This window comes from Pongo abelii, chromosome 19 (assembly GCF_028885655.2).
Source record: "Pongo abelii isolate AG06213 chromosome 19, NHGRI_mPonAbe1-v2.0_pri, whole genome shotgun sequence".
Lineage (NCBI taxonomy): Eukaryota > Metazoa > Chordata > Mammalia > Primates > Hominidae > Pongo > Pongo abelii.
In genome coordinates, this window is record NC_072004.2 from 91367705 (window position 1) to 91381273 (window position 13569).

Below are 13569 nucleotides of genomic sequence, written 5' to 3' on the forward strand. Positions count from 1 at the left end.
AAACATGCTTTTAGTAACTCTACTTTTTTTTTTTCTTCGAGATGGAGTTCCGTTCTTGTTGCCTAGGCTGGATGGGGTGCAATAGCCGGATCTCAGCTCACTGCAACCTCCTCCTCTCGGGTTCAAATGAATGATTCTCCTGCCTCAGCCTCCCAAGTAGCTGGGACTACAGGCACCTGCCACCATGCCTGGCTAATTTTTAATATTTTGTTTTTTTAGTAGAGACAGGGTTTTATCATGTTGGCCACGCTGGTCTCTTAACTCCTGACCTCAAGTGATCCACCTGGCTTGGCCTCCCAAAGTGCTGGGATTACAGGAGTGAGCCACCACACCTGGCCTTTTTTTTTTTTTTGATGGAGTTTTCGCTCTTGTTGCCCAGGATGGAGTGCAATAGTGCAATCTTGGCTCACTGCAACCTCCGCTTCCCAGGTTCAAGCGATTCTTCTGCCTCAGCCTCCCAAGTAGGCTGGGATTACAGGCATGTGCCACCATGCCTGGCTAAATTTTTTGTATTTTTTTAGTAGAGACAGAGTTTCACCATGTTGGTCAAGCTGGTCTTGAACTCCTTACTTCGTGATCTGCCCACCTCAGCCTCCCAAAGTGCTGGGATTACAGTCATGAGCCACTGTGCCCAGCCCAGTAACTCTATCCTTGATACAACTTCAAGCTATGTAACAGGTGCTTCATACTCTCTATCCTCACCACGAAATAAAAACCGTGAGTCAGGATGGAAGGCAAAAGTATACCTTTCAGGAACAAATATATATATATGGTGAAGAAAAACCATGGGAACAAGAACCTAGGAAAAGGACTAGAACATTCTTATGAACAGATGGGAGGAATTGTGGATTTGACTCTCACCTAGCCGTCTGGAGCATCATGACAGTGTTTTCTCCCTCAAAGGTACAGCTTGGGGTGAAATTGACATAAATATTTGGAAGACCACTGCAATGAGAATAGCCATGCCCACCACAAGCCATCCGACATGCTTCGATGCCAGTGTTTGCAGTCCAGGAGGTGAAAGCCTTCAGTCCGGCGGTGAGGGCATGAAGCTGAGAGGACAAGCACAAATCTGTCAGGACATTTGTGGTGCTGAGAGCCCGAGAACCAATGAGAAAACACACCCCTCCTCTAACATCTTGGCCACTGTCAAAACACAGCTGCCGCACATGCAAACTGAAGAAGCGCAGCTGTCCGACTGGCCAGAAGAATGCAGAACACTACCCATGCCCATCTAAGCTGTTCTACTTGGCTAAACATTCACCACTTACATTTCCTTGATTAACAAATAATCAACATGGTACAGTATTTCTGATAACACTAAAAATACTTAACAACAAACCCCACAGATCTTCATATCTGATCTACTTTCAACCAGAAGAAGTTCTCAGAATACATAATTCTTTTCAGGAAATCCCAACATTTAGTTATCTCTGGACATCATCCAACAGGCAACCATGAAACAGAAGGGTGCCCACGAGTGAATGAGACCTAATTCATACCTCAGGCAGTTCACTCAGGTCCCCTTGCCCAATGCCTTCGTTAATCCGGTGATAGGTCTCCTTCATGTATGCACCCACAAACTGGAAGGCATAGGCAGTGGCCAGGAGTGGAAAGAGTTTATACTGCTGGGTTTGAAAATCCAAAATCTGCGGTTCTGGTTCACTACATGACATAGAAAAAGAAAAAAATAGTAAGGAAATGTTTATACAGAACTTTCTATATGCCAGGTTCTAATCTAAGCACTTGGTATTTTAACTTATTTAGTCCTCAGAAGGGCACTGTGAGGTAGTTACTATTACTATCTCCATTTTACAAATGGGAAACTGAGAGGTTAAGAATCTGCCTGAGGTCACACAGCTCATACATGGCAGGTCTTAGATTTAAATTGAGGCTTTTTTTTTTTTTTAACGATGCAGTCCCCCTCTGTCACCCAGGCTTTGGTGCAGTGGTGCGATCTTGGCTCACTGCAAACTCCGCCTCCCAGGTTCAAGCGATTCTCTTGCCTCAGCCTCCCACAGTGCTGGGATCACAGGCATGAGCCACAGTGCCTAGGCTATTTGGCTCCCTAAGACTATGCTGTAATTACCTTGTACTGCATAGGCTGACAGAATTTTCTGGCTGCAAAGTCCATATCTGTCCTAGTCTTTCCAGTATGACTAAGAAAACCGTAGCTCATAGCAACATACAAAACCAACGCTAGTCAAGCTAATAAGAAGGCAATGCTGAAAAGCTCTGCTCACCAGATGGCTGAATACACTGTATTTTGACCACAATCTTGGAGAAGACCCAATGGATGGTGTTAAATATTTTGAAGTGTAAGAATTAGCAAGGGTCTGATTGTATCAATTCCTTTATTCCTTTTTAAAAGTGTAATTATTATTATTATTTTTTGAGATGATGTCTCTAACACCCAGGATGGAATGCAGTGTTGTGATTTTGGCTCACTACAACCTCCACTTCCTGGGTTCAAGTGATTCTCCTGCCTCAGTCTCCCGAGTAGCTGGAATTACAGGCACCCGCCACTACACCCAGCTAATTTTTGTATTTTTAGTAGACGTGGGGTTTCACCTTGTTGGCCAGGCTGGTCTCGAACTCCTGACTTCAAGTGATCCACCCTCTTTGGCCTCCCAAAGTGCTGGGATTACAGGCGTGAGCCACTGCGCCTGGCCTTAAAATTTAATTAATTTTTAATTTTTTTGAAAATAGACCAGCCTGGCCAACATGGCGAAATCCCGTGTCTACTAACAATACAAAAATTAGCCAGGCATGGTGGCGTGCGCCTGTAATCCCAGCTACTTGGGAGGCTGAAACAGGAGAATCACTTGAACCCAGGGAGGCGGAGACAGCAGCAAGCTGAGATCGCGCCACTGCACTCTGGTCTGGGCAACAGAGTGAGAATCCATCTCAAAAAAAAAAAAAAAAAAAGAAAATAGAGACAGGGTCTCACTATCTCACTATGTTGCTCAAGTTGGCCTCAAACTCCTAGGCTCAAGTAATCTTCTTGCCTCGGCCTCCCAAAGTGCTGGGATTACAGGTGTGAGCTACCACACCTGGCCAGTTTCTTTATTCCTTAAGAGTAAAAAGAGTATCAGGGAGCATCAGTGAAAGGCAGTTGTAGGAATAAACTGTGGCCATGAATGCAAAAGGGAAACAAATTTAATGTCACTTTCACCACGCACAATTTATAGCTGCTAGTAGTAATCAGAACTTTCAAATTGCCTTTAGTGTGTTGAACATTTCACTTATAAAGTTCAAGTAATATTATTACTACTTTTCTTAAAAGGTTAAACATAATAAGGTGGGTATTCTCTTTTTTTCTTTTTTGGCAGTCACTGATTATAGCAAGGGTGGTTATTTCTATCTTTCCTCTTAAGAAAAGGAAGCCTAGATACAAAATTACAGGCCCAGTTATCACCCTAGGCAATTTTGCAGTGCCAGTGCATCTTCTGTATTGACATCTGGGAATTCTGGGATGTGAATGGGGTAAAAACTAGGCCTTCGGTACTGAGCCCATCTAGGACCCTGCCCTTACCCTGGCTTGATTTCAGACTGGTGCCTCACAGCGCTGTATCGGATGGCAATGGTGCATGCCTTAGACAGAGCCCGAGCAGCTTCTCCCACAAGGAAGGACCTGACAAACACCATGGTCCCGTAAGTCAGCTTGTTACTCAGCGGTTTCACATACGTGCCATCAGGCTTCACCTGGAAGAAGAACGTGGAACTGATACTTCCTTCTTTTAAGCCCAAGAAGCAGTTCAGTGGTTCTCAAAGTGTGGTCCCTGGAATAGCAGCATCAGCATCACCTGGCAACTTGCATGAAATACTACATCTTAATCCCCACCCTGACCAACTGAATCAGAAACTCCAGGGTAGGGCCTAGCAATCTGGGCTTTAACTGGCCTTCCAGGTGATTCTAACGCCTGCAAAAGTTTGAGAATCATTGGTTTAGCAAATCAAAATATGTCCTTCGACACTGCTAACTGTTTCTGATTTCACTGTCACAGTAAAAGAAGCATCAGAGTGGGCGTGATGGCTCATGCCTGTAATCCCAGCACTTTGGGAGGCCGAGGAGGACAGATCAAGAGGTCAGGAATTCGAGACCAGCCTGACCAACATGGTGAAACCCCATCTCTACTAAAAATACAAAAATTAGCTGGGTGTGGTGGCACGTGCCTGTAATCCCAGCTACTCAGGAGCTGAGACAGGTGAATCGCTTGAACCTGGGAGGCAGAGGTTTCAGTGAGCCGAGATTGCGCCACTGCACTCTAGCCTGGGTGACAGAGCAAGACTCTGTCTCAAAAAAAAAAAAAAAAAAAAAATGCTGGGCGCGGTGGCTCACACCTGTAATCGTAGCACTTTGGAAGGCCGAGGCAAGAGGGTCCCCTGAGGTCAGGAGTTTGAGACCAGCCTGGCCAACAGGGTGAAACCCCATCTCTACTAAAAATACAAAAAAATTAGCTGGGTGTGGTGGCACATGCCTGTAATCCCAGCTACTTGGGAGGCTGAGGCAGGAGAATCGCTTGAACCCAGGAGGTGGAGGTTGCAGTGAGCCAAGATCACGCCACTGCACTCCAGCATGGGTGACAGAGTCTTTCTCTCAAAAAAAAAAACAACAAAAAAACAGGGCATCAGAAGGAAAAATGCATTATTACCTCCTTTTTTTTTTTTTTTTTTTTTTTTTGAGACAGAGTCTCGCTGTGTTGCCTAGGCTGGAGTGCAGTGGTGTGATCTCGACTTACTGCAACCTCTGCCTCCTGGGTTCAAGCGATTCTCCTGCCTCAGCCTCCTGAGTAGCTGAGATTACAGGCGTGTGCCATCACACCCGGCTAATCTTTGTATTTTTAGTAGAGACGGGGTTTCACCGTATTGGTCAGGCTGGTCTTGAATTCCTGACCTTATGATCTGTCCTCCTTGGCCTCCCAAAGTGCTGGACTACAGGCATGAGCCACCGCACCCGGCCTTATTCCCTTCTTTTATGAGACGGAGTCTCACTCTGTTGCCAAGCTGGAGTGCAGTGGCGCACGATCTCTGCTCACTGCAACCTCCGCCTCCCGGGTTCAAGCGATTCTCCTGCCTCAGCCTCCTGAGTAGCTGGGACTACAGGTGCGCACCACCACACCCAGCTAATTTTTTTGTATTTTTAGAAGAGACGGGGTTTCACCATGTTGGCCAGGATGGTCTCCATCTCTTGACCTCATGATCTTCCCGCCTCGGCCTCCCCAAGTGCTGGAATTACAGGTGTGAGCCACCGCACCCAGCCTTTTTTTTTTTTTTTTTTTTTTGAGACAAGGTCTCACTGTCATCCAGGCTGGAGTACAGTGGCGTAATCACAGCTCACTGCAGCCTCGGCCTCCCAGGCTCAAGTGATCCTCCCACCCCAGTCTCCCAAGTAGCTGGGACTACACACGTGTACCACCATACTCAGCTAGATTTTTTTACTTTTTGTAGAGATGGGTTCTCACTATGTTGCCCAGACTGGTCTTGAGCTCCTGGGCTCAAGTCATCCACGCACTCAGCCTCCCAAAGTGCTGGGATAACAGGAATATGCCAGTGTGCCCAGCTGTTATTACCTTCTAAAAGAACAGACCATTCTAACCCTATTGTGAGCAACAGCCACTGCAACCCCACTGTTTGGTGCCTCTGCTTCTATTTTCTATCAAAACGTACCTGGGCATACTTCATCAGCATGTTTTCTCTGGGAATACGATAGTTGTCCATTTTGAGGTAGCCATTGTCTATCTCATCATAACCAAATTTGGGACCGATGTCACCAACGGTAATTCCTACCACAGATGAAAGGACAGTCACGAGATGTTTATGCTCTGGAATTTCTGGCTTTTGCTCCGCCTCTTCAGTTGGGCACTCTATCTTTTGCAGAAGAAAGTGCTCAGTTTCATTTTCATCTCAACATCAGATGAACAGTTCTTACCTGGCAAAGGCTTATGGGTCCCAATTTCACGAATAGGTACGATAAAGGCATGTAATCCATAGCCTTTCCCCTTAGTGATGAGCTGGGCAAGAACTATTGCATGATTTGAAGTCTTTCCAACTGTAATATCAAAGAGAACAAGGGAGAGGTGAGCAAACGTTCATACATTTTTAAAGGGTAGAAAAAAGAAGAAAGAATATGTTAAATCTAACACTAGACTAAACCAATAGTATGTGTCCAGAAAGCCTTTCTGCTAACAGTATCACACCTAGCTTTCAGAAAGAAATTCCCTTAAGCTAATAGTTATTACTTTCTTTTCTACTTATTTCTCATGCATTTACATAGAGAAAATTTTAGGATAAAAATAAGAATATTAATTTAAACTACTTCCTTGTTATCCCTTAAGGCAGTGCTGTCCAAAACAGTAATCACTAGCTACATGTGGCTTCTTACATATAAATTATAAATAAATAAAATATATAATGTGAATAACAAAATCCTTCGACCACTAACTGTATTGGAAATATATATTCCAAGATAATAACTCAGAATGGAATAAGAAGATATAAAAGTTTCGGGTCAGCTGGGCACAGTGGCTCGCGCCTGTAATTCAGCACTTTGGGAGGCCGAGGCGGGCAGATCAGAGGTCAGGAGTTTGAGACCAGCCTGGCCAACATGATGAAATCCCATCTCTACTAAAAATACAAAAATTAGCTGGGCGTGGTGGCATGCTCCTGTAGTCCCAGCTACTCAGGAGGCTGAGGCAGGAGAATCGCTTGAACCCAGAAGGTGGAGGTTGCAGTGAGTGGAGATCACACCACTGTACTCCAACCTGGGTGACACAGTGAGACTCCGTCTCAAAAAAAAAAAAGTGTGTGTTAAAACTGTTTAAATTTTTTTCTTTTTTTTTTAAGAGCAGGGTTTCACTCTGTCACCCAGGCTGGAGTGCAGTGGCACGATCACAGATAGTAGCTCACTGCAGGCTTGAACTCTTGGGCTCAAGTGCCTCCCACCTCAGCCTCCTGAGTAGGACTACAGGTCTACAGGTATGTGCCACTATGCCTGGCTTTACACACACACACACACACACACACACACACACACCCCCCTACCTCTCTGTCTACATACACACACCACACACACATATATTTGTTTGTTGGGTTGTTTTTGAGACAAAGTCTTGCTGTGATGCCCAGGCTGGAGTGCAATGGTGCAATCTTGGCTCATTGCAACCTTCCTGGGTTCAAGTCATTCTCCTGCCTCAGCCTCCCAAATAGCTGGGACTACAGGTGTGTGCCACCACACCCAGCTAATTTTTGTATTTTTAGTAGAGACGGGGTTTCAGCATATTAACCAGGCTGATCTTGAATTCCTGACCTCAAGTGATCCGCCCACCTCAGCCTCCCAAAGTGTTAGGATTTCACCACCAAGCCTGGCCGACATTATCATAAAAGCTCTACATTCTAAGCAAAATCTCATGACGAACCTTCAAAACATCCAATAAATGCTGAAAAATTCACTTACGCCCACCAGGCCACCATTTAATGGAGGTCACAGTAGGACTGTTGAGAATGAACTCCTGGGTTTCAGGGTCATATGTGGCTGTGGTTTCCAAGCCTCGAAGGTGAGTTCCTAAGGAGATAAATTACATTGACTTCAGTTAAGAGATGGGGAAAAAAATAGGCACAAGGAAAAATTTCCTGCACAGTCCTTTAAACTCTCATATCTCAGAGAAAAACAAAATCTAACAAAAAACACCTGTAGATGAGCTACAACTGGTTAATAACCAAGACACTGAATTTCCCACACTATCTGATGGTTTCCTATTAAGCTGAAAATCTAAGTGTCATGCATGTTCCATTTCTGTATTTAATTTGTTACATTTATTTACAGCAACTGAAAGAAAATATAAAGGCAACTTAGAATCACATTTTTAAGATCACAATATATGAATTTAACAGGGATGTTAACTGTCTTTTTAAACCCATCTCTGAGTTGCAAGTATGCCAATTTCAAGTCATATGTATTGTGTTAACCACACCAATTCAACATTCTTGAATTCCGTACTAATGAGAAGAATGAGATAACATGTGAGAGGAAGACATTTCAGCCAAAATTCTTATAAATTAAAAATGTATGGCTTTAGGAGGCCGAGGCGGGTGGATCACGAGGTCAGGAGATCGAGACCATCCTGGCTAACACGGTGAAACCCGTCTCTACTAAAAATACAAAAAATTAGCCAGGCCTTGTGGCGTGCGCCTGTAGTCCCAGCTACTAAGGAGGCTGAGGCAGGAGAATTGCTTGAACCCGGGAGGCGGAGGTTGCAGTGAGCCAAGATTGTGCCACCACACTCCAGCCTGGGTGGCAGAGCAAGACTCCATCTCAAAAAAAAAAAAAAAAAAAAAAAAAAGGCCAGGCGCAGTGGCTCAAGCCTGTAATCCCAGCACTTTGGGAGGCCGAGGCAGGGGGATCATGAGGTCAGGAGATCGAGACCATCCTGGCTAAAGTGGTGAAACCCCGTCTCTACTAAAAATACAAAAAAAAAAAAAAATTAAAACTGGGCACAGTGGCTTACGCCTGTAATCCCAGCACTTTGGTGGGCCGAGGCGGGCGGATCACAAAGTCAGGAGATCGAGACCATCCTGGCTAAAACGGTGAAACCCCTTCTCTGCTAAAAATACAAAAAATTAGCCGGGCATGGTGGTGGGTGCCTATAGTCCCAGCTACTCGGGAGGCTGAGGCAGGAGAATGGCGTGAACCCGGGAGGTGGAGCTTGCAGTGAGCTGAGATCGTGCCACTGCACTCCAGCCTGGGCGACAGTACAAGACTCTGTCTCAAAAAAAAAAAAAAAAGTATACAAGTATAACCATTATTGGGGAAATGACCTGGAATGTGACTTTTAAAAATTCCTAAAGGTCCAATAATAAGGTCTCAGTTGACCCTACAGATTTCCAATGGCAGGCCTAACTTAGTCCTGCTGGTTCATTAATGTGGCGAGGAAGAGTTTCCAGTTTCTTATGTGTACTGGGATAGGATCTTATGTTTTAAATCTTAACACAAATATACCAAAATTATTTGAAAAGAGTCATAGAAAAATGTTCTAGGTGGCAGTCTCTACAAAAATACTGTACTAAAGCAAACGTTGGGAACCTTTTACCAATCTGCTTTCATAACGCTTAGACCTCATTAAACGCACTTTGAAACATTTAGAAGCTTCCAAGTTGAATAACCAACTTATGTGCAATCCACAACTTTCCCGAGTGGGAGTCAACAAATCAGACACAGACATCTTTCATCAAAGAAGCAGCTTTTACAGAAAAGCAGATAACATTAAACAGAACAGATAAGGACAAAATGTTTCCAAAAGCACAACTGAAACAAATAGTATTCCACTTGGAGTCTCATGAAAATCCTGTAAAATACTATTCAACACCAAATAAAAAGCAGCAGCTGTATAGAAATAAGGAGCAAGCAGCAAATACACACTAGACCAGTTTTTCTGAAACGTCAGAGCAGAAAAAGAGAAGCCAGAAGCAAATGAATGGCAAACACGGACCCAATTCAGAGAAGATACAAAGAGGAACAGCGGCCACCTCCAGCCCACCCAGGTGCATGAAGAAAGCAGGTGGGGGGTGGAAAGATCAATGAAAGGTGGAGATACAGAGTCTGAAACCAAATGCCTGCAAGTTCGGCTTATCTTGGTTTTTTCACTCTCCAGCCAAGTCACTTGCAGAACTACTGATTGACTCAAAGTACAAATAACTCCAAAATGTCACACACTTCAGTTATAAGCTACTCATTTCCCTCAAGCAAATCCAAGAGTACACAAACTATTATTTCTATTTCTTCTGGAATTTGTACTCATTAAGGTATCAGTAGTAAAGGTAATCAGATAGGAACGAAAAAAAAAACAGCTTCGGGTTGTATACGCACACAGATTCTATACAACCTCAGTAACACTGAAAAACCACTTGGTAAATAAGGCCTGATTTGCAATTCTTGACCCTCTGAAGGGGAACTATGGTATAAAAAGGACAATCATTTCATCACTATCACGGCCTTTAATTCCCACTCACCAAAGCAGTGTCTATACCAAAACCTGGACTCTGCAAAAAGAGCTCATTTAAACAGACCATAGAACATCGACACACCATCGATGGCACATGGTGGGCACTCCACACATGGTAAGCTCACAGGGGCCCACCCAACCCAGAAGGTAGACTGAATACTCCATACCATGACCCATCTCTGTCTGGGCATAAGTGCCAATGATCTCCAAGTTCCAGGCGGGCATGAAGAAGCGCTCCTGCTGCTCCGCAGTTGCCTGGTGAAGCAAGGTGGGCAGGAACATGCCCAAGTGAAGATCCAGAGGCTCAGGCCGCCCTCGGTGCACAAAACTTCGAGGAATTATCAAGGATGAGCATTTGAGAGAAGAGTCATCAGGTGTAAGAGAATCAGCAATTTAAATAGAGCAAGGGAAGGAGACAAAAAAACCTTAAGTATGAATTAGTTGCGTGCACTTAATCATAGATGGGAGCACTGTCCCTTTCTGTATTACTTTATAACTCTTGTTAATTTCCATTTTTCCTGAGTCAGCAAGGAGTACGAGGACAGGGATTGGTTACTGATTCCAAAGCCAATGCAGTACAAAACCACACGTGCAAGGCAGAGGATCCTAGCCCAGGAATTAAATCAAAGGAAATAAAGAAAATTTGAGAGGCCGGTGCAGTGGCTCACGCCTACAATCTCAGCACTTTGGGAGGCCAAGGCGGTCAGATCACCTTAAGTCAGGAGTTCGAGACCAGCCTGGCCAACATGGCAAAACCCCGACTCTACTAAAAATACAAAAATCAGCCAAGCATGGTGGCGCCAGCCAGTAGTCCCAGCTATTTGGGAGGCTGAGGTAGGCAAATCGCTTGAACCTAGGAGGCAGAGGTTGCAGTGAGCCGAGATCACGCCCACTGCATTCCAGCCTGGGTGACAGAGTGACACTCTGTCTCAAAAAAATAAATAAATAAGAGAGAATTGGCCAGGTGCAGTGGCTAACACCTATAATCCCAGCATTCTGGGAGGCCGAGGTGGGTGGATCACCTGAGGTCAGGAGTTCAAGATCAGCCTGGCCAACATGGTGAAACCCTGTCTCTACTAAAAATACAAAAATTAGCCAGGTGTGGTGGCGCACACCTGTAATCCCAGCTACTCGGGAGGCTGAGGCAGGAGAATTGCTCCAACCCAGGAGGCAGAGGTTGCAGTGAGCTAAGATCACACCACTGCATTCTAGCCTGGGCAACAGAGTGAGACTCCATCTCAAAAAAAAAAAAAAAAAAAAAAAAAAGAGAGAATTTGTAAAGTTGTATAGGGCCAGGCGTGGTGGCTCACACCTGTAATCCCAGCACTTTGGGAGGCTCAGGCAGGCGGATCACTTGAGGTCAGGAGTTTGAGACCAGCCTAGCCAACATAGCGAAATTCCGTTTCTACTAAAAATACAAAAAAAAAGTCCGGGTACTGTGGCTCATGCCTGTAATCCCAGCACTTTGAAAGGCTGAGGTGGGCAGATCACCTGAGGTTAGGAGTTTGAGACCAGTCTGACCAACATGGTGAGACCCCATCTCTACTAAAAATACAAAATCAGTCGGGCATGGTGGCACATGCCTGTAATCCAAGCTACTTGGGAGGCTGAGGCAGGAGAAATGCTTGAACTTGGGAGGCGGTGGTTGCAGTGAGCCGAGATCACACTACTGCACTCCAGCCTGGGCAACAGAGCGAGACTCTGTCTCAAAAAAAAAAAAAAAAAAAAAAAGAAGAAGTTGTATAGAATGGAGAATTTGCTGGGTGTGGTGGCACGTGCCTGTAATCCCAGCTACTTGGGATGCTGAGGCAGAATCGCTTGAGAAGAATCGCTTAAGGCCAGGAGTTGGAGAACAGAGAATTTGAGTGGTACTGGTACAAGGATTTCCTCTGATGAGAAAGCGAGACAGTACATAGTAGTTCTCTCAGAGTGACAATATGACCCCCAGATTATAGTTTTTCCTCAATGCAACTTCAATAATGCTTCTAGGCTGGGATTTTTTTTCTGTTTTGTCCACAAAACATCCAGCGTAGAACCACATTCCTCACATAGCTCTGATCATTTCATTCAGATTCATCATATCAAATATTCGGCCATGCTCTACTGAAACAATTTAATACAAAAACTGACAGTGCTCTTCATCTCAATAATTTATTTCAGAAATTAAAAAAGACATGCAATTTCTAGTGAAGACCATAATAATGACAAGTTACAGATTCATGCATAAGCTCTCCGTGACAATTATACAGAAATTATCACTAATGATAATAAACATCTTAGCTTTATTAGTTTTAAATCCACTTTCTGGGGTCATTCTTTTCCACTTAAAACGTGCAGGGGACAGGATTCTGTGTGAATTTCTGCTAAGGATAGGAAGTCGTTCTATATGCCTTTGCATTTTCCCACATTACTGGTATTCTGTTTAATTGCCAGCTCCAAATCCGTCAACTCCATATTGCTCTTATCATTCTATGTGTCTTTGAAATGAGCATAAATGACGTTTCAGTTTTTAAATTTCTGTTTGTTCCTTGCAAGGTAGGGAGGAAAATAACCAGGGCACACTGCTCAGACAAGGGCTAATCAATCACTTCTTCCAATCTAGGGGCTGGGCTTTCAGCTAAGCAATCACACTTTAGAAAAAGAAAAATCAAAATATGTGTGACTGAATCCCTCATTTTACAGAGGAGAAGTTAAGGCTGAGATGGATTAAATGCCTTGCTCAGGGAAAAAAGATAATGGCAAAACAAGGACAAGAATCTCATCACCATGCGAGCTGAGCAAGGGGTAAACATGGACACGCAGAATGGAGTAACAGACACAGGGGCCAGGCACGGTGGCTCACGAATATAATCTCAGCACTTTGGGAGGCCGAGACAGGGGGATCACCTGAGGCTGGAGTTCAAGACCAGCCTGGTCAACAGGGTGAAACCCCATCTCTACTAAATATACAATAATCAGTTGGGCGTGGTGGTGGGCACCTGTAATCCCAGCTACTTGGGAGACTGAGGCAGGAGAATCACTTGAACCCAGGAGGCAAAAGTTGCAGTGAGCCACGATGGTGCCACTGCACTCCAGCCTGGGCGACAGAGACTCTGTCTCAAAAAACAAAAAACAACGAACAAAACAGACACTGGAGGCTCCAGAATGTGGGAGGATGGGAGGGGTATGAGGCCTGAAAAGTTACCTACTGGGTACTATGTTCACTATTTGGGCAATGGGTACTGCAAAATCCCAGACTTCACCATTACATAATATATACATGTAAGGAAATGGCACTTGTACCCCCTAAACCTATTTTTTAAAAAAAGAACCTTGTCACCTAGTCCTGTCTCCTAGCTGGGGAAATTATTGCACAAGCATAGCATGGACTAAGGACTGTGACTGCAGGCCAGGCGCGGTGGCTCACGCCTGTAATCCCAGCACTTTGGGAGGCCAAGGTGGGCGGATCATGAGATCAGGAGATCGAAACCATCCTGGCCAACAAGGTGAAACCCCTCTCTACTAAAAATACAAAAATTAGCCGGGTGTGGCAGCACCAGCCTGTAATCCCAGCTACTCGGGAGACTGA

The 13569-nt window shown here is 44.6% G+C and overlaps 1 protein-coding gene across 3 annotated transcripts in view; it reads right to left on the reverse strand.

The window, feature by feature from the left end:
- ACOX1 (acyl-CoA oxidase 1) overlaps positions 1-13569 on the reverse strand; it is a 32894-nt gene that overhangs the window by 4136 nt on the left and 15189 nt on the right. For 2 of the 3 annotated variants that reach the window (XM_054535141.2, NM_001131908.2), the window contains 7 exon segments: positions 10169-10329; positions 7457-7564; positions 5933-6052; positions 5671-5786; positions 3536-3705; positions 1503-1665; positions 862-1052 (listed from right to left, as the gene is read on the reverse strand). In XM_054535141.2, coding sequence (XP_054391116.2) covers positions 862-1052; positions 1503-1665; positions 3536-3705; positions 5671-5786; positions 5933-6052; positions 7457-7564; positions 10169-10329 — 1029 coding nt within the window. 3 annotated transcript variants of the gene reach the window in all.